General features: G+C 37.2%; 1 protein-coding gene across 3 annotated transcripts in view; it reads right to left on the reverse strand.

The window, feature by feature from the left end:
* GLRA3 (glycine receptor alpha 3) overlaps nt 1–21,686 on the reverse strand; it is a 186,760-nt gene that overhangs the window by 8,808 nt on the left and 156,266 nt on the right. For 2 of the 3 annotated variants that reach the window (XM_055276442.2, XM_063638452.1), the window contains exon 8: nt 14,066–14,209. In XM_055276442.2, coding sequence (XP_055132417.1) covers nt 14,066–14,209 — 144 coding nt within the window. Of the gene's footprint in view, nt 1–11,407; nt 11,453–14,065; nt 14,210–21,686 lie in introns of all 3 variants that reach the window. The other variant, XM_055276441.2, reaches the window with a different exon arrangement.

Genomic DNA, 21,686 nt, shown 5'->3' on the forward strand with positions numbered 1-21,686 from the left:
GACGCAAGTTTGAAAGAAAAACTGACAGTCCAAACTACCTGAGACTACTGTTGTAAGCTTGCAAAAATTGAAAATCGATTTTCCACTATTCTTTAATAAGCGTGTTCATTTAGACTACCATTTCTTTGGCGTCCATGAAAATTTTAAGGCAAATTTATTATTTGCCTTAAAGTTTTCCATATCCTACAAATTAGAATTAAATTGTTCTTATGTAAGTGCTAAAATAGCATCCTTATAACTTAGAAAATCATGCTGGTGTTTGCATTTCTAAAGGAAAATGTAGGTTACCCAGGTAATTTGCACTATTTTGTGTAAAAATCACCTGAATATTGAAGTATAAAATAGGCTTTTAAACTATAGCAACCTATGTGTTAAAAAACATCTATCTCAAAGTAAGACAAAATATAACTTCTCAGTGAGCATTTCCAGTGAGGTGTTGACATGTTAATTGAAGCAGTTGAGAAATTCATTATCAAAATGCACAGATATCAGGATTCTAGCTGATGTGCTTAGTAAAGCAGAATTCATTGACTACCTTTCTAATGATCTGTTCTGAATAACTTATTTTAAAATCTTTAGAGACCTTAGCTGCTCATCTCAAAACAAAAATAATCTATTTAAAATTAACATATTAGTGAGCGACCGAATTTTTCTCAATTGTATCTTTCCACATAGCTGAGTGTGAGTAAAGAGTTAACACCCAGCCTGGGCTGTTACAGTAGTGCTGAGAACGACCCCTGACCCCTGATTCCTAAAGCATCATTTCCTTGAAAACAATAGAGGTAAGCTACAGGGGGAATTGGACTCGGCCTTATTTACTGGGAGGGGCTGCACCTGCACTGGGGGAGCTGTGCATTGGCCTGAAGGCTTTGGCCCATGTGACTAGATGGTATACGAGTGTGGTTTGGAACAAAGGCTGTGATTCCCTGTGTAAAGGCGACCATATACACCCTGACTTTTGTCCATGGCAGCTGTACCTATGTATCCTGTGTGATGAGGGGCAAAAGAAGCTGTGCTCTTGAGAACCTGCTGAGCCTCCTGTGCGAGGCAGATGCTGGAGGCCTGATGGGTTTCCTGCCTCACATCCTCCTAGGAGGCTGAGTGAACATAAGGTTAGATTAAACCCTATGGGTGTTCTGAGAGTCTGTATGACAACTGGAACCTCAAATATCAGCAGTGGTGGACAGAAGCTGCCCAGGCTTTCAGATCCTTTGAGACTCAATATGGCCAAATGTTCCAGGAGGGAGTTCTGCGGAGAATCTGATGCTGATCCAACCCGGTTTTGAGGTAGCCAAAGTGCTACAGAAAATAACATGCTGAATCTTACTATTGGAACATGGATCGCACAGGTTTATCCCCCGTTGAATTAGCAGATGGATGGTCGGTGAGATAAAACTGAGGGGAAAGTGGCTCAAGAGACAGTTAATTCCTTGTTTCCTATTAATTAATAATTTCAGGGGCTGGGGGCAGAGGCTCACGCCCATAATCGCAGAACTTTGGGAGGCTGAGGCAGGTGGATTGCTTGAGTGCCGGAGTTGGGGACCAGCCTGGCCAACATGGTGAAACCCCATCTCTACCAAAATTATGAAAAATTAGCCAGGTGTGGTGGTGGGTGCCTGTGGGCCCAGCTACTCTGGAGGCTGAGGTGGGAGGGTTGCCTGAACCGGGAAGCAGAGGCTGCAGTAAGCTAAGATTGCGCCACTGCACTCCAACCTGGGCGACAGAGTGAGAGATCCCATCTCAAGAAAAACAACAACAACAACAACAAAATGGGTGGAACAAACTACTCGAGGGAAAGACACACAGCCAGTAAAGCAAGCAGCTTCATGACCTGAGCTCAAGGTGAAAACAAAAGCCCAGTTGGTACTTAGAATGACACTGCACTTAATTTTAATCTTCCCTTCTGCAACTCCAGGCAAGTGACCCTGCAATCTAGTGACTACAGTGCAGCCCTGTTCCATAAAAACATAATGTGAGCCACAAATAAAAGCCATGTATGTGATTTTAATTTTTACATTAACTACATTTAACAAGTTAAAGGAAACAGGTCAAAATAACTTCAGTTTGAAAAAAATTAACTCAGTATGTTCACAATATCTTTTCAACACTTATTGAAGTAAAAATTGAGATAGTTTTCATTCTTTATTTCATACGAAGTCCTTGAAACGTGGCGTGTGTTTTACATTCACAGCACGTCTCAATTCAGACTCTAAAGTTCTAGTGCTCAATAACCGCGAGGCTAGTAGCTACCAAATTGGACAAAGCATAAAGAAGCTGGGTCACTTTGCTAAGAAGTGGTAGCAGTTCTCTAGGGAATCCATGCTTTCCTACATCTTTAGTGTAATTGACTAAGGAGCTAATAACATATTTTTGGATGCCGTAGTGTGAAAAGTAATGTTTGGTGTGAATGCTAATCCCCAATCTGCTGCAGTGTTATCATTCAGGAATTACTGGTAGGTGTAATGTCAATGACTCTTTTGGAGTAGGTGAAACCTGGGGTGGTATAAATCTATGTTGAGGGCTGGGTGTGGCAGCTCACGCCTGTAATCCCAGCACTTTGGGAGGGCAAGGCAGGCAGATCACCTGAGGTCAGGAATTCGAGACCAGCCTTGCCAAGATGGTGAAACCCTGTCTCTACTAAAAATACAAAAAAAATTAGCCAGGCGTGGTGGTACATGCCTATAATCCCAGCTACTCGAGAGGCTGAGACAGGAGAATCACTTGAACCCAGGACATAGAGGTTGCAGTGAGCCAAGATCACACCATTGCACTCCAGCCTGGGTGACAAGAGTGAAAACCCCATCTCAGAATCAATCAATCAATCAATCAATCTCTGCTGAGAAGGACTGACTGATGCTCTCACTGCTGTGAAATGTAACACCTCTACAGAAGAGTAGATATGTTAAATATAGCAGCAAATCTGGGGTGGCCATATGACAATCAGAAAGAAGCCTATCCAAACCATATTCCCCGACCAAAACTTGGGTAAGCACTGGGTTAGGAGAGTCCTTAGGCTTGTGGCCCTTATTCTGGGAAGGCAGGAGGGTATTTAGATTCATGGGTACGTTAACTCTTGCAGCTGCTATACTGGGTTTTACCGATGAGAAGAAAATCTAGGCTGTTCAGAAGAAAGATCATGACCAGAGGTACATCTATAAGCTCTCTTTAGGTGGCTGTTGAGACACAAAAAAGAACACAGCAAAAATTGACAGGATTTCTGTGAACTATTTCCCGGCACATTATTGCCTGCTGGGAGGACGGAAATCTGTTCCAATTTTGGCAGCGGACTCCCCTAAGGAACCCTGTTAGATCTGTTCCTTTCAGCTCAGAAGTTAAATCCCACGGTGCCAATGGGGATGGAAACAAAAGGCACTGACACAGGTTGCTAAATTTACTCCATCAGTTAAGGCAGCTGAAACAAAACAGACTGACTCGAAGGCCAGGATTTCCTTGCCCAGTTCTTAATGGGGCTCTATGGCTGTGCTATGGTTAAAGATGAATTGTCATGGGGGTAGTGAACACAGCTGCTCGCAATTATCTGATGCCAGAGCAAAATATGTGGTAATATGCTGGGGAACAGGAAAGCAATATAAAGAGTCAAACAGAAGCTGCTTGAGCAGGGAAGGAGGCAAAGGATCAGCTATAGTAGTAGGTATCATGGTCACACTAAAAACTGTAGGTAGGAGAAAACAGAGTAAGATATACTCAGTAGGTGGCACTGCCTTTAACCAAATGTAGGATTGGAAAGGATGTGATACATAGATGAAGGATCTTGGCATCTCTGGCTTGAGCCTAGTCCTGACAAGTCATTCCTTAGCCCAGTTTTAATTGGATGTAATAAGATGGGAGCCCTTAGAATTGCCTAAATCTTCCTTTGTATGAAGATTACAGGAACTCTCAGCTCTGATTAAGGGAATGGCGCAGGGGTGGTAGTTTTCATTAATTCCCTCCAGAATAGCCTGTCTGGCCTATGATAAAGCTAGATGGATCCTACAGGCTGACTGCTGACTATTTGGGTTCAGTAAAGAAGTTTCTCAACAGCCTCCACCATGCTGGCTGGATGTGGTGAAAACTATTCAAGAGTTTTGGATGCAAAACTCTATCCAAGAGTTCAGGACAGAGATGGCTGGTTGGATTTGATAGACTTGACTGATGCTTTGTTTTTAGTCTCACTGGTAAAAAAAAAAAAAAAAAAAAAAATTCAAACACAGCATGTCTTCATCTGAGGTGGACACAATTATAATCTTACTGTCCATCCCTAAGGGAGCCTAAATTCTCCAGTATGTTGTCACAACCGGATGAGAAACAATTTGGTCCAGATCATTGTTAAAAGTAAGTTGTTTAATAAATGATAGTTTCCCTGACCAAGCAGAAAGTCAGGGAGAGTTTGGAAACTAGTGGCACCTGTGACTAGGTACGGGTGGCTAATTAATCCAGATAAGGTGCAAGGTCCAGCCCCATGAGTCCACTTACAAGGCATAACCTTGTCTGAGGACATTAGCTACAAGTCACAAACATTAAGGGACAAACTGCTATTTCTTCTGCGCTCTACTATTCAAAAAAATAAGAAAGAAAAAGCTTGTGGCACTGTTAAAATTTTGGCAGGTACATTTTGGATTTCTGTTAGCCCCACTGTGTAAAGTAACCAGACTGAATTTCAAAGGGAAACTAAAGCAGACTGTGAGAGATCTAAAGCATGCAGTAGCCAAGCTGGTCCCTCTGAGGTCTTAAAATTCACTGATTGTGCAAGTATCTGCTGCTAAAACACACATAGACTTAGAGTTTCTGGAAAAAGCTCAGTAGTGGCACTCTAAGGTGGCTGCTAGGATTCTAGACTAGAAAATCCTCTGACACTGTCAGCAGGTATAATCTACATGAATGACAGCTACTGGCATTCTCTTGAGTTCTGATTAGAAATAGTCCCCAAGACCAAAGGAATCTGAAGGGCATCAGTCTATATTTGGGCCTGAGATACCTACCCCATCATGGGTGATGTCAAAAAGGCATTCCAGTCTAAGTGCCCTGACAAAATTAAAATAGTATATTCAAGACCAACTCAAGGGGAGTGACTCTGCTGAAGTGTATCATGTCTATGTAAAAAAACCCTATGTGACAATGGGCCAATGATGGACCCTGCAGTTGAGCACCCAGAATGGTCTGAACCTCTTGACTCTCTTCCAACGGAGGCAAAACAGACCATCTAGTTCACCAATGGAAAGTCCCATATGTGGTGAGAGCTTGTCCTGAGTATGAACAAGAGAAAACCTGTATGAAAATTGCTTTTGGCTTGAATCTTCCATAGACAAGTGCTAACACATAGCTGTAGATCAAATACCTAGGGTTCTTGCCCTTGGCTTCTGGAGGATTCAGTGGCTTTTGCCTGAAACTGACAGATATTCCATCTTGGGTTTTATTTACATTGTAACAAAAGCCATGGCTGAATATACTATCAAGGGCTTGGAACAAGGCATTTTTATATCAGCTTGGGCTTCTCAAATAGATCTCACTGAACAAAGCAACACATTTTAGCCCAAAATGCACAACAGGGCCCAAGGGCACAGCATAGGAAGAGTACCTCATATCCCATCTGCCCAGAGAGCAAAGGCTTAAACAGATATTGGAATGGCTAATTAAAACATTTAATTACTAGAGATGAGATGACAAGGACATGGAAAGTCTGCATAGCCTTAATTTAGCTACTTAACTCTATGATTCTTGGTTTCTTATTCCAGGAAAATATTTATTGTACTACCTATCAGTTCTTTTAGGGTGAGAGAAAATATATAAAACACCGGACAAAGCACTCAAATTGCTGCTATTATATTATTCATATTTTGAGTGTAATATTACATTATTCTAGAAATTGCACGAAGCACAATAGGAAAGAATACTAATAACAACTTGAATCATTTTACTATTAGATGTTTTAAACTCAGAGTAGCCAAACTAGCACTAAAATACTATGTAAAATAGGCCTACTCAGTCACCTGTTCTCCAGGTGGCCTTGCATTTGTGCACTATTACACTAACAGGTTAACCAACAGCATAAAAGTAAAAAGATCATTCACCCCTCAAGTCCTCACTGTCTTATTGTTACAATACATGGGTTTTGCCATGTGACTGCTAGAATTCCTTGCAAATCTAATTTATGGAACCAAAGAGTCTTTGTGTTTTAAATGTGTTCCATGAAAGATTGCAGATCATTTTGAATGTGCCCATGAGATGAGGCATGTGGAGTCATATCAGAGCCCTTTCAGAAACAGGATCTCAGCTCTGTGGGAAGGAAAGGAACAGACTTCTGTATAGGGTCCTGTCTGCTCTCACAGTAAGACAGGGGATGGGAGAGACCATGAGCCCCTGGTCCTTAAAAACATCAAGGGAATTTTTTTAATGACCTAAACAATAATTTTAAGCATGGATGAAGCTTTTTTCTTTTTTTTTTTTTTTTTTTTTTTTGAGAAGGAGTCTCGCTCTTTCACCCAGGCGGGAGTGCAGTGGCGCGATCTTGGCTCACTGCAGTCTCTGCGTGGGTTCACGCCATTCTCCAGCCTCAGCCTCCCGCGTAGCTGGGACTACAGGCGCCCGCCACCTCGCCCGGCTAATTTTTTGTATTTTTAATAGAGACGGGGTTTCACCGTGTTAGCCAGGATGGTCTCGAGCTCCTGACCTCCTGATCCGCCCGCCTCGGCCTCCCAAAGTGCTGGGATTACAGGCGTGAGCCACTGCGCCCGGCCTGGATGAAGCTTTTCTATCAGCTTATTATTATTATTAGATTACTAAATTAGAAGAAGTACTGAAATATTTTATTACTAATTTCTCTGCTTTGCATTACCCAGTCATAAATTATCCTGTGTTTATGTATGCTTACATATGCAGTGATATTCCTTATTGTAATTAGCACTCAAATTTTTTTGAGCTAATTTAATTTTCTGGAAATAGCTTTAGCTTACATTCTTATGGATTACATGTCAAAAAAGCAAGGAATAAAAATATATCTAGAACTTTTGACTCAGAGACATTATGTGTCAGCCAATATTTAGTGGTTATAAAATTAAGGCCCTTGACAACATAAAATATAGCAAGTGGGCAAAATCACTGATTAAAAAGTTAAAGAAGTAGTTTAGTTTACCCACAAGTAAACCTTCTTACTATATTTCAAACAAGTTAGAAGGTAGGCAGTGAAGAATGGAGACAACCATTTAGCTACTGCACAATTCTTTTTACAGAAATATCTTTTTTCTGTAAATTTAAAACTGACAAAAAAAAAATTTCAGTCATTATGCCTCTATATCATACTGTGAGACTTTGTAGGCCTCTTTTCATTTTATTTCAATTATTATGCCAAGCACTGATTCATATAAAATGCAAGTTATAACTAGAAATATTAGAGACAGACAGAAAATAGAAGGGTACATACAGTCTTTGAATAAAATTGCTTCATCTCTGTCACCCAACATGATACTGTATATTAACACATGTGTGAGGCAAGGACTAATTTTGTATCTTCTTCTTAGTCCTCAAAATTGACCAGAAAAAAGAAAACTTATGTGGATGTGAGAGTGATGAGGGCATGAGTATTGCCGCTGAGTGTGAACAAAACATTAAGCATCTAGAACAGCATGAAGTATTGATGATGTGAATTGCTGTAAGATATAACAGCATTAAACACATTATTTGCATCTTAATGTTTCTCCCTTAGTAGGTACCTTTGGGGCAATCTTTATACAATTAAAGTATTAAATAGATTATTCCAAATGTCTTTTGGTTAAATACTTTTTTGTAACTATATTACCAAATAGGAATGTAAAAAAGGAAGGAAAATTAAATTGTTATTAATTCCTATTTATATGGTTTTTAAATGTGCAGATTATTTTAAATTGCTAATAAACAATGACTTATTTTTTTGGGAAAAATCATTGTCCTTTGAGAATATTAAGAACAGATGAAAAATGTGAATGAATTAAAATTGTTTTACTAAAATATCAGTCTAAAATAACGTATTCAGTTTCATATATCTACACACATTTTTATATCATTTATAAGTGGAAGGTCTAAAATAATGCAATTATAGATGAGGTTTAAAAAATACTTTGTTGTTGTAAGTCAATTGTTAATATAAAATTATTTGAAATTTCACTCCAGGAGAATCCTGCATTTATTATAGATGACATCTGAATTAGCTATTAATTAGACAAGTATACACTTGGCATATTGAACTTAGATTCAGAAATAGTTTGGAGATTGATAAATGGTAAAATGTAAATTTTAAAAGATGAATGTTTTAGATGAAATATTATAGAAGACAGATAAGAAATCAGTGGAATGATTTATTTAAAAATCTATATATCTATATCTAGCATAAGATGTTAGATTCACTTACTGCCAACTTATGATTATGGAGTGACGTAGGATATTACAATAGACATCATATGTTAAAAAGCAGCGTTTCTATTTTAATTAACATCGAGATGGAAGTCACCCAAATGCATGTAAATTTGAACAGAGATTACATTATTTTATTAAATATTATTTTCCTGAACAGATTTTCAGAGAATATAGCTATAAGAAATAGCTGTGTTTAACATAAACTAAATATCTAAATATTTGTTTACAGGAAATAATTAAAGTCTTACAATTTTTGTCTTATTTGAGAGGATGCAATTTCAACTCCTGATAGAAGAGTGATTCAAACAGAATTTTGTTTGAATCTAAGTTATTGGGAAATAACTTTTCTTTGGGTATGCATGAAAGACATTTGCAGGAAACATTTTATCTATTTAAAGAATATCTTAGCTCTAGAATAGCATAAGCTGACCTGGAATGGAAAGATTATTGAATAATAAGTGTATATGGATGCCATATGGCTTTCAACAGTGAATCCTTCTCACTTTCATCAAAATAGTATATATGTACGTTTGTGTTTATCCTTAGACTGTAGACTTGACAAATGCACAGGGCAGAAAATCAATTATTTATTATCCTTAGAAGCTATCTTGAATTATTTTTAAAGTAAGACAGCATATAAAAACATAAGCAAATAAAATAAAGTTTGTGTACAGATGGTCAAAATGCAGTCAATGATATCTTTATTTTTTCAAAAGATAACCTAGCAAAACATAAACTTGGTCAGGATTTCTTAAATCTAGAACTAACGATACATTCCTATTTCATTTGCATATATAAATAATAATAAATAATCATCAGTAGGGAAACAAGCACTAGAATACTGTGTGCATATGTTTTCTTGCAGCAAACCATTGCACTATTACATTGCATTGTGGAGGAAGCTACATGAAATGCATTAAAGCAATCCCATTTCATCCATATCTCTCAACAAATAACATGTTCGGAAATACCTTGGCATGTCTTTTTAAGCCTCCAGGACTAAAATAATGATATCATACATGGGAATAGCGACTCTAACCAAAATACTTCCATATCATGCATACAGACACACACACGCACACACACACAGCACTGGAGATAGCATCCATGACATGGTGCAGTGCGTAATCAGCACACAGCAGGCTGGGACAGTGTGGGGTGGGGAAATTTGGATACAAGAGCAAACTTGTGTTCTTTCACAATGGACGCAGGATTCTCTGGTACCTTCATAGAGGAAAAAGTAAGTTTAAAAAAGCTGTATACAATGCCTAAGCCAATGCTGAGCCTAGTTAAAACTTTCCTAGGAATAATAATTGAATTAATGTAAGGTCCCCTGTTGTGACAAACTTTCTACAGTGAGACTATTTTATTTACTTTGCCTGTTCTGCCAAATTCATGAGTACTGAAGAAAATTCATGTAAACCAGTACTCATGACAATAAAGGGCACAGTACCAACATTGAGACTCATTTTGATTCTGTTTATTTCAAAATTTAGATTACTCAGAGTGTTTCTAAGCAAAATACATAGTTTTAAATGACAAATTTGATCAGCCCAGAGCATTGTTAGTTTAGAGAAATAGTTTTCAAAAAGTCAAAGAAACCAACCACCCCCAAATTTGCCCAATGCCTGAAATATTTTAAAAACGAATGGGATGTATACACTTTCTTATGAATATATCGGTGTTATATTATTGTTTCTTCTATAAAAATAAGAATTTATTGACTTTCCATAAGATAAGCCTGTTTTTTCATTAGAGTTTTCATAAAGTAATATTTAATTAAATAGATACCTTTCACTCTATAGCTTCTATAAACATTAACTGTTTAGCTACTGGAGATATAATTATGTTGGTCTCCCAAAGAAAGATCAGAGAGTCTGCTATATAGTCTAATACCTACTTGTATCTATAAATATATATTGCAAACACTATATCTAATTATGTAATTTCCATGCAATGAAAAATTTTCAGTTAAGATAATCAAGTAAAAGCAAGTGGATCATGTGAAATTATCTTTCAGGGATGAAAAACAATGGGAGAAGTGGGATGCTGGGAAATAAGATGTAAATTTTAGTAGCAAAGGACAATTGCTGAGTGATTACATATTATAAGAGAACTTAGCAAGTGCTTTAAAATAATACCCGGTCTAGACAATCTGTTATGAGGTTAAGATTACTGCAAGAATTATTTAACATTATGTCTCTTGCAGAGATGCTTACCTGCAGTGTACAATAGAATCATCTGGGGAGCTACTTTTAAATATAGTTTACCCCAGAAATTAAGTTTAGTAGACAGAACTATTTGTGTGTGACTTCTCAGGCTAAATTCTTGGCTTCAATAGATTTCTATTTAATTATTGCATACTATATTATGAACCCCCAAGTTATACCACGTATGGACCCAAACTGTCTATTTTAGATTGCTTTCCTAATATTTAGTCATTATACTTGGACATGTGTCTTTGTGACCTCTTTTTATTTGATAATTTCAAAGGATGCTGCTATCAAAACTAAATTGTTCACTTTCTATAAGTAATCTCAACATATTTTAACGTTTAGAATGGATTCTAAAGATATACAGAAGGCACAAAGCATTTTGTTGCCTTATTTTGAGGTCTCTTGTGCAGCTGCTTTTAGAATTTGTTTGTATAAATAAATTTTCCATTTATTTTCAACTAATTTTGTACAAGTATCTGAGTGTTTCTTCTATGGTGATTATTACAAGATATATGTGATATTTCTCTCTAACATATATTTTTAGATCATTTTGACCAATCAAATAGCTCTTTTAATACAATGAGGGGTAATATTTAAATATCCTTTTATTGATGAGAGAAGACAAGAATAAAGTTTTTAGAAAAAGAAAATACCCTTCTTAGCTGAAGGGGGATGATATTTGCTCAGCTTTCAATACAAAAGGGGCTGTGTTTCCCCACCAAACACTGCCTTGGTAGTGCAGAATATGCTATCTGCTTTTTACTGATGACCACATTCCTCTATTTAGAGTTAAGAAAGTCAATTACCATATCTGAGAAACGGTAAAACTTCTCCAATGCAAAAGCTTCTGTCTGTGGGAAGGTAAAGTGGACCAAGAGGAATTGAGAAACCAGAGAATCAATTCATATATGATTAAATATAATTACACAATTGGTTGTAATTATATATACCATTTGAACAGACATATGTAGCAATTAATAGATTTTCACATATGCAAAGTATCTACCCCAACATATAAACTGAACTTAAAAAAAACTTTTTTCTTCATTAAATCATAATTATGTTTAATTACATTTGCTCCCTGAATATATCAAGTAATTATCAGAAAATAATAAGATATGATTGTTTTTGCATTTCTGCATTTTCCCAGAGTACCAATCGCTGGAGAAAATGAATGTTTCCCTCTTTCTATGAGCTAAAGAGGAAGGAGCATCAAATATTTTAATTTCACTTTTATATAAGGTAAAACTGAGTGAAGAGGCACTTTAGTAAAAATAATTTTTTGTTTTTTTTTGTTTGTTTTTGTTTTTTTTTTTTTTTTGAGACAGAGTTTCACTCTTGTTGCCCAGGCTGGAGTGCAATGGCACGATCTCGGCTCACCGCAACCTCCGCCTCCCAGGTTCAAGCGATTCTCCTGCCTCAGCCTCCCTAGTAGCTGGGATTATAGGCATGTGCCACCACGCCCGGCTAATTTTGTATTTTTAGTAGAGACGGTGTTTCTCCATGTTGGTCAGGCTGGTCTCGAACTCCTGACCTCAGGTGATCCGCCCGCCTCGGCCTCCCAAAGTGCTGGGATTACAGGCATGAGCCACTGCACCCGGCCTGGTAAAAATAATTTTTTAAAAGAAGGAACAGAATTGAGCATCTAAACTTGTCATCTAATACTTTTTCTACTGGATATTATGATTACCGGATGCGTGGTGGATGTAGGATATGTCTGAGCTTTCACAGTTTACCCATTTGGACACCGGATGCACAGTACTTCTCTTTTCTAGAATTTAGAGGACATGCTTGATACATTCTAAATTGTATAAGGAGAAGGAAAAAGGTAAAGAAATGGAAAATCAAAATGACAAAAAGCAAATCATAATGATAGGGAACATGCGTATTGCTTTACTTCTAATTAATGATACTAGAAGGGAAAGTGGTCTTTATCAGTTACTAATAACAAAGAAAGACCAGAGCGTCATCCCTGTGATACAACATTTGTACTGTCATTGTTGTTCAACCGGTGCCAGTTGTCATGAAAGAAAAGATGAGAAAGTAGGAGGTGGAGAGGGAGAGAGAAGAGGAAGAAAAAGACATAAAGGCAGAATGAGGAGAAATGAGAAAATGTAACAGACCAGTAGACCAGGGTGAGGTGAGGGAAGAAGATAAAGTTAATCTCCCCATCACAACATGTTTCAGTGTACAAAAGATATGCTTCTGTTTTCATAAAAATTTAATTAAATGCAAGTCTTAGCCTGTTTTTTGTTCATGTATTACTGAATCTCCCGATGCTGAATGCTGATGCTCTTTCCATGCTGCTGTTAATTATGTGTTTATTGGAGCAGTGATGCTTTTGGGAGGGCCAATCAGAAATGATAAGTAAAGTTACTGCTTTAGAATATGTTTAATACTAAGTAGACTCAAGCACTGAGAGGTCAAAGCTTAGTGTTTTTTAAAGAAGTTTAATAAACACATAAATTGAAGTATAATTTATAAACCATAAAGAATCCTTAAAAATTGAAACCTTTAAATACTTAAAAATGCATACTATGTGAACTAGACTATTATCATTAAGGTTTATCTTTTGACTTAAATATGCCAGGATATTGGATCCTTGCCACAATTACACAAAACTTCGACATTATTGTCCATTGCTTTAAAAGACCATTTGCTTTTAAAATGTCTGTTGGCACATTCACATTAGAAGTAAATGCGTGGATCTGCTGTTGATAGAGGCTCTCTCTTATAGAAAAAGAAAGGGGATTGGTCAAAACCACGTGCATGTCAAGGAAGATGCCATTACAGTTCTGCACAGAGGAAAAGCTTCATTTAGGGCATCCAAATCCAATTAGGGGTTTACTTCTGCAACTTTCTATGGTCTCTTCATGATGTTCTAAGTTTCCTCCTGGTTTCATCACTTATCAGATAGTAGCCAGGCAACAAAAGCACTTTATTGTGTTTCCCACAGGGTTTCAAAAGAAATGTCTTTAGCTCATGAAAATATGCATCAAGAAGAGACCACAGAGATTTGCATGTATTTATCATCATGGTATTAGTAAATAAGTAATATTTGATGGAAATAATGAAATGAATTAGCTCTGACAAAGGAACTTTAATAATTACATTTGACGACTTACATCAAGTGAAAACATTAGAAATACTCTAACATTGCAAGTAAGAAATGATATAATTCATTAATTAAAATAAAAAAGTGTCATTCCAGGAAGCACATTAAAAAGAACTGGATATAGGTCTCATGTCATCAGATATGCTGTTTAAAGTAGAGCTAGGTGTCATTGTTTTCTCCCTAAAGCTATTTTTGACACTTTTAGTTTGGATTGGAAAAAAATGAAAGGAATATTATATCATTTCATCCCCAGTCCCAATTGCCTCTCTTTTCATCTCTGTTAAATACAACAAATTCACTTTCCAGTGAAAACTGGATTCTGCCAAACCCAATACATGTAATCACTTACCTTATTCTTTCTCTTTCGTCGAAATCTCAGAAGTTCTTTGTGTTGTCTTGATACAAAATTTACAGCTGCATACTCCAGAAGTGCTGAAAACACAAAAAGGAGGCATACTGCCATCCAAATATCAATAGCTTTGACATATGAAACCTAGCCAAGAGAGAAAGAGAGAGCAAGCAAATTCACTTATATTGTTACTTCCTTTGAGAACAAAACTAAGTTTTTCTGATTCTAAATTACGTCATTTATATATGTTTTAAAAAATAAAGAAAATGACAGTTTTTTCTTGAATTTTTCAGATAGTCATTTTTGTACATTTTATGTAATAATTATGAGTATTTTGTTCATTTTTTTCAAATTTAGGCAATAGCCCAAATACGATGAAAGGAAACATAAGATGAAATATCATTTTACCTTCAGAATAGTACAGTGCTTGAAAAGTATGAACATTGAAATACAGATAATGCTGTTGGCTTTTTAGTTCCATATTTTCATCAATTTTAAAAAACTTTTAAAATTGTATTTATTAATTCTGTTATTTTTCTTTCATTGCATTTATAAATAATATATGGTTATTTGCTATCTATTTTGAAATATGTTTAACTTTTATAAAGACATGTTATAAGAATAGTACAAAGGGGCCAGGCTCGGTGGCTCACGCCTGTAATTTTAGAATTTTGGTATGCCAAGGCGGGTGGATCACCTGAGGTCAAGAGTTCGAGACCAGCCTAGCCAACACTGTGAAACTCCATCTGTTTTAAAAATACAAAAATTAGCCGAGTGTGGTGGCGGGCGCCTATAATCCCAGCTACTCGGGAGGCTGAGGCAGGAGAATTGCTTGAACCCAGGGGGCAGAGGTTGCAGTGAGCCGAGATCCCGCCACTTCACTCCAACCGAAGTGAAAGAGTAGAATTCCGTCTCAAAGAAAAAAAAAATAGTAATAAGGACTATCAGCTTCTCCAGTTGTTAATATTTAACTACATTTATTGTTGTGTGTGTATGTGAGTGTATATATATATTATTATGTATGTGTGTATATATATATATAAACTCAAATAGTTTGAGGGAATATATATATATATACATACATACACGCACATATATATATATATATATTCCCTCAAACTATTTGAGTGTAATTTGTAGGCATAACACCATACACTTAACAAAATCAGAAATTTAACATTTACAACATTGATAAAATCCTACCACCTAATCCTTAAATCCCTCCCATTTCGCCAGTTGTCTCAAGAATGCCCTTTTTAATTTAAAAAACAGACTTTTTTTGTTATTTGTTTTCCAGCCCATGATTTAATGCAGGATCATGTGCTGCATTTTGTTGTCATATCTCTTTAGTTTTCAGTGTGGTACATTATCTGTCTCTCCTTGCTTTTTTGTGGCATTGTTACTTTTGATGAGTACAGGCCAGTTATTTTCTAAAGTTTGCCTGATGTTTCCTCATTTACATTCAGATGATGGATTTTTAGTAGGAATTCCTTACCAGTGATTCCCTGTCCTCCACAGTGCATCATATCAGGAGGCACACAATGTTGATCAATTGATGAAAGTAATGTCTGCTAGGTTGGTCTATTATAAAATTGCTAATCTTCCCATGCATGGAATATTTTGAAGCTATATAAGTATTCTGTTACTCTTTAAATCTTCACACACTAGATTTAACATTCGTTGATGATTTTTGCCTGAAGCAATTATTACAACGATGGTTACTCAGTGGTGATTTTCTAATTTCCTTATTCATCTACATTTATCAATTAGCATTCTACTGTAAGAAAAATTCCTGTCTTCTACATTTATCTGTTTATTCATTTGTTTATTTATATGTGTATAAACTTATGGATAACTATTTTCTTCCAAGTGATGTAATACGTTAACATCATTATTTATTTTGATGCTCACATTATCCTGGATTGGGCCATTAGAAGCCCCTAGATGTTAGCAAATATATCCATTTGAAAAGTCGCCCTCATTATTTGAGCATTTCCTCACTTGCTGGCACAAGATACTCCAGATTCATCTTGTACTTTTCCTGTTCTTGTCTTTGAGTCAGCCCTTTCTCTCAAGACCTCTTCTGTAGTGAAGATTGGTTTTTAGAAACCAAGATCTGGGCACTGGGTGTACTCACATCTCCCTAAGTGGTATCGTTTCTAGGCTCTCATAGTGGACAGAGCTAGCAATCACACACACACACATATATTCACACACACACGCATAAAATGTAGCACCTGTGTAAATTTCTCTATCATCTCTATCTATCCATCTATCCATCAAACATGAGCTTACATTATATCTCTAAATCTAACTCAACACCACAGGGTTCCCTTTAGCCTATACCCTTTCTATATATGCAAAATTTTTCTCTAAAAGTGGATAACTTGACTCCCATTATCCTCAACATGTACTTGATCATTCACCGTATTTGTGACTAACATCTCAATTCTGCCAACCATCTTTTCAGCCTCAGCACCTTAATATAATGGTAGAACCGGATATTGTGATCATTCACCTCATTTTTGGTTCTTATGAAGGTGCTTTTTGTGTGCAGATAGTTGTTGCATTTGGCCTTCCTGTTGGGAGGATTATGGCTGGAGGCTTCTATTTGGCCACCATTGGCCCCATTTGGTTCCTTGCTCCTGGTCCCATCCCCCAGTGGTCCCACTGGCCTTGGTCCTAACTAACTATTCATCCTGTTCCTTAGGATCTGGCAATCTGGTAGCATCCTTGACTTTGGTTCCACCAGCCCCAGCCAGCCTCCTTGATTCTGACACCTGCTCAGCTATAGCCCTACAGGTCTCGCTGTGTCTTGTCACCTCAAAGGTAGAGAAGGGAAGAGAAGGATAAGAAAAAGAGTGGAAAAAACTGACAACTTTTAAAAATGAACACAGAGGGAAGAGACAGGAAGAGAAGAGTAAAAAGAAAAGCTAGGTCCGTATTTTCTAGAAATAGACTTGTACAGACCTAAGTCCCTTGGAAAAAGTAATTCAGTAACCTTTAAGCAACTGTTTTCATACTCCTCTCAGTTTAATTGGGCAGTGATTTGAGGTTGTAGCTGAACCCATAGCTTTGTATATGTCCATTGCTCAAGGTTGAAAATTTGCTTGAGTACTAGTTTCCCCTCTTATTATATACAGGTGCATATATTCCAGAGTTAAGGAAGCATATCTTGCAAGCAGTGTCAGCAAAAACATACCTTTTGTGGAGTGAGCATGAGATAATTCATTTTGTTTCATATTTTATATAGCCAATTAGATGTGTAAAATGCTGTCATTTGCCAAGTATTAGAAATAAAAATGAGAGATACTTATGTTTATGAAAGGTAAGATGTTTTTCCATCTTTCATTGGAAATGGACAATTAGCTACAAGTCTGTTTCCTTGCTATAAAAATAAGTATCCTTACTTCCAAGAAGATGTGGATCTGGGAAAACAGAATGCCAGGCTGGGTTCAAGCTAATTTGCCCTACTTCTTTGGACCCATTGCATAATTATCTTAAGGATCAACACCCTACATTTTGAGAACTTGCCTGTCTTTGTGCTGTTTATATCTTCTGTATTCTTTCCTCTTTCATCTTCAATATTTAGTGTAGCTATTTTTATGAAACGTTAGCCTGTGGGAATTTTGAACAGATTTAGATAGCAGTTTTAAAGGATAAGTGGCTCAACATTTGGGGGAAAGTTAGAGTGGCAGGAGTGGTAAATAAAGTAAGGAAAAAGCTCTTTCTCATCTTTCCCAGCAGGTTCTTCAGTTCTCAGGCTAGACTTTGCCCAAATCTAGTTCAGAATCCCATGGTGCCTGTGCTGACTTGCTGTGTTACCCTAACACATTGCACTGGAATTGTTATTCCTTGTTTTTTTTTTTTTTTTTCCTGTTTGTACTGTGAACTCTTTGAGGGCAGATGACATCTCTGTTTTGGTCACCATCACATCAGTGTTTGTCACATGTACATATTTGCTGAGTGAATGGACAGATAAATGAAGGCATTAAATGGTAAAATACAGGCGTAGGGGGAGAAATTGAATCATAGATGACATATGGAGCTTCACTTTCTGGAGGAACACTTTCTTAATACCTTCAATTGGGTTGATTTTCTTTTTGAAAGAGTTTATTTCTTGACACTCGGAAGGGTGTCAACTTACATACAAAGCATTTCAACAAGGAAGCACTCTGCATCTCCTCCTGCATCTTAAGTGTGACTTCTACTGATCAGAATCATCTCCACTGGGCAAAGAGCAGTGCATCTCACTTTATTCCATTGCTGTATCAAATGTCCATCTGTTTGCAAGTATAGATTTAAATCTCATAAATTCTGTAATTTGGCCAGAAATTTCTGGCTGCTTCCAAATATATACAGTCCTGGAACAAGTAATATGGCTTTCAAAGATGCTGTCTCAAGCCACATTATTCCTGAACGAATATGACTCATAAAGTATGTGTGCATTCTTGAGCATCCTGAATCCATAATGACATGAACCACAGAAATTACACCAGAAATATAATTTCCAAATTAATTCAATGAGCGTTTTCAGTGACAACAAATATATGGAAACATCATTTGTGCCTGCCAGGGTTCTGCTAATTGTGAACAGCTTGAGAGCATTGAGCCTAAAGGCCTACTTTCTTCATCATCTCTTCGACCCCCTTCACCAATTTCAAGTCTGTTTCTCCTCCTCCATTCTAGCTTCTCTGCCAAGTACAGCAAACACAGGACGTGGGAAGTTTGGAACTTTGGGGCTAGTAACTTTAAAATAAAGACAGCAGTTCTTACTTCAATGCATTCACAACACACTCATGACACACAGCACACTCCCCATGGATTCAGAGTCATTATCTTCTTTGCTCCCCCTCCTGCATGTCGCCCTTTTGGGCAGTATCGTTCCAATCTTGACCACCTTCCCAAAAGACCCATTGTCCACTGGAACCCTAGTTCTATATTCCGGAAGAATCCCTCCTCGGTATAACTCTCTGAATACAAGTGTCTATGGAAATAAAACCTAAAGGTTTACTGATGAGGTGCACTGGTCAGGGGACCTTTGTCCCAGAAACCACTCCCAAGCCATCCTGCCAAAGAAAGCTTCCTTCTCAGGGGGTGCCCTTTCCATGGCTTCTGCGACCTGTGTTCTCTGGGTTTCCCTCCCTCCACTCCACCCCGTCGGCTTTGTGGATTCTCTTTCTTTTCCTGAGCTGCTTAGGGAGATGGCCTGGGCCCTTTTCTATTCTCACTGGGACATGACTCACTAATCCATCGTATCTATCCCTATGGATTCAGTTCCTCTTCTGTGCTCATGATCCCCAAATCTCTATTTCCTGACTACAGCCCCCTTTATCCAGGTTCTTCCTTCACAGCACTCTGTCTCCCACATCTCAAACTTAATTTGACTAAAAAGGAGTTAAGAATCTCTACCAGACTATCCCCTCCCCCACCAAAAAACAAACAAACAAAAAAACAACAACAGCAAATATGCACAGCTCCCCTCTCTTCTCATTAAGAGACTCCACTCTGCAGTTGTTCATCCCCAAATCTAGGAGGCTTCTCACTCTCTCTTTTCAAAGATTCAGCCCCGTTAATTATGTTTTCTTTCCATTTCTCAAGATTATCCATTTCTGTTCTTCCCGATACTGCCATCACACTGACTGAAGCCACAGTGTGTCCTAGTCCCTCAGCTCTACCCTTGACACAACAGTTAGGGATTTTTAAATGCAAATGTGATTGCACTGCTTTAGGCTTACAATTCTTCATTTGCTTTCTGTTAATTTAACGTTCAAAATCTGTTTTAAGGGGTATAAAGCCCTTCATAATTAGCCCTTCAGAATAATTCATATTAACCCTTCACGTAAAGCCTAGCTTTCGTTTTTGTTTTTTATTCAACATTTACTGAATGCCAATGATGAACCCAAGTCCTGTTGTTAGGTGTTATAGGTATAGAGATGAGAAAGACAGACAAGTTCTGTTATTAATGGAGCTTATACTCAAGTTAGAAAAACATACAATAAAAGCAAACACATACATAAGATAATTTAAGAGAAGTGTTGTAAAGAAAATGTGGGAGGGTAATGATCTGAAGGACTGGGAGAAGTGGGCTATGTTAGACGGTGGTGGCCAGGGAAGACCTCCCTGTGGAAGGAATAATTACCACCTTATGCCAGTTTCTTACTTGCTTATTATGTAGTAGCTATATTTCCCTTCTTTTAGTTTTTGAAACCTGAAAGCAATTGACAAGCTCCACTCTGCCTCGGCTGCTTTGTATTTATTTATTTATTATTTTTTTTTTTTGCTATTACTTTTGACTGGAACCCTCCTTCTTTGGGTAACTGCTGTTCATCCTGCAGGTCTCAGCTTGTAAGCTACTTCCTCAGGGAAACTATCCTCAAATGCCCAGGCCAGAATAATGCATCTCAGCATCCCACTTCCACTTTTTTCATAGGTCACTCATTACAACTATAATTATATTTATTTTTGTGGTAGATCCTGTAAGATGTCTGCTGGCTAGCACCACTTGAATGCCCCACCGTCAGTTAATTATTCTATCCTGAAATTTTTAAGTGCTTTCCACTTTCCAAAAACGTTGGTTAGAAGGATGCAAAACTTAGTATGTCCATGAAGATTTGAAGATGAGATGTCTATACTAATATGTTAACAAAATATGTATTGATAGCAAATACCAAATAACTCCATTGTATCATTGATTTTATCTCACTGTACTGACATTATCCACTTATATATCTTCTGCTTTTAGGCTATTACATTCCATGAGCTAAGACAAAGGCCAGACCTTATGCATTTTTGTATCGCTAGGATGCAGCACAGGGTTCTTTATGGCAAAGGCTCTCAGTTAGGTTGACTCCTGAGTACTGACTTGTAATCACTGGCCACTTATTATTAGAGAAATAATTATATTAACTAATATGCCAGGAAATGTTCTTAATACAGTAATGTCCATACGGTTAACACTTAATCCCCACAGCAATAGAGGGAATCATCCTTATTTTAAAGATGAGGAAACAGTTGCAGTGAAATAACTTGCTTAAGGCCACATGGCTACCAAGTTGCAAAACTAGGATTTGAATATAACTCATATGGTTCCAGAGCTCATGAACTTAACTACTATTCTATATCACCTAGTTATTAAGCTGCTTCCATTTAAGATACCACTGCAAATCAACAACTGTAAACAATGTAAATTGGAATTCCTCTCTGTGTCTTAAAATTTCAGGCTGTATAAATTTCATCTGATATTTAAGAGTAATGTCAGTGCACAAAATACATACTGTAAGATCCTCCATATTTGCTAGGTTTGATCCTAAAATCTGACAGTCAACTTCTTAGTAGACAACATATGAAAAGAAATGGTCATTATATTTACTAGATGAAAACAAACTAGTTGCTCAGGTGAAGCAAAACTATTAAGATAAGAGAAATATTTTATCCTTTGAAATACCATGTATGTCCCACAGCAGTATTAAATATACTAAAGTTGTTTATGAGCCAGGAGACAGGAGACTATTGTTTACTTGCCATGTAACAATCCAGGAAGAGACCAGCTTGATAAATGATCAATTGAGTACACAAGCTAGGTTATTGCAAGGCCTAGTCTTTTTCATTCTAAAAAAAG

This window comes from Symphalangus syndactylus, chromosome 4 (genome assembly GCF_028878055.3).
Source record: "Symphalangus syndactylus isolate Jambi chromosome 4, NHGRI_mSymSyn1-v2.1_pri, whole genome shotgun sequence".
NCBI lineage: Eukaryota > Metazoa > Chordata > Mammalia > Primates > Hylobatidae > Symphalangus > Symphalangus syndactylus.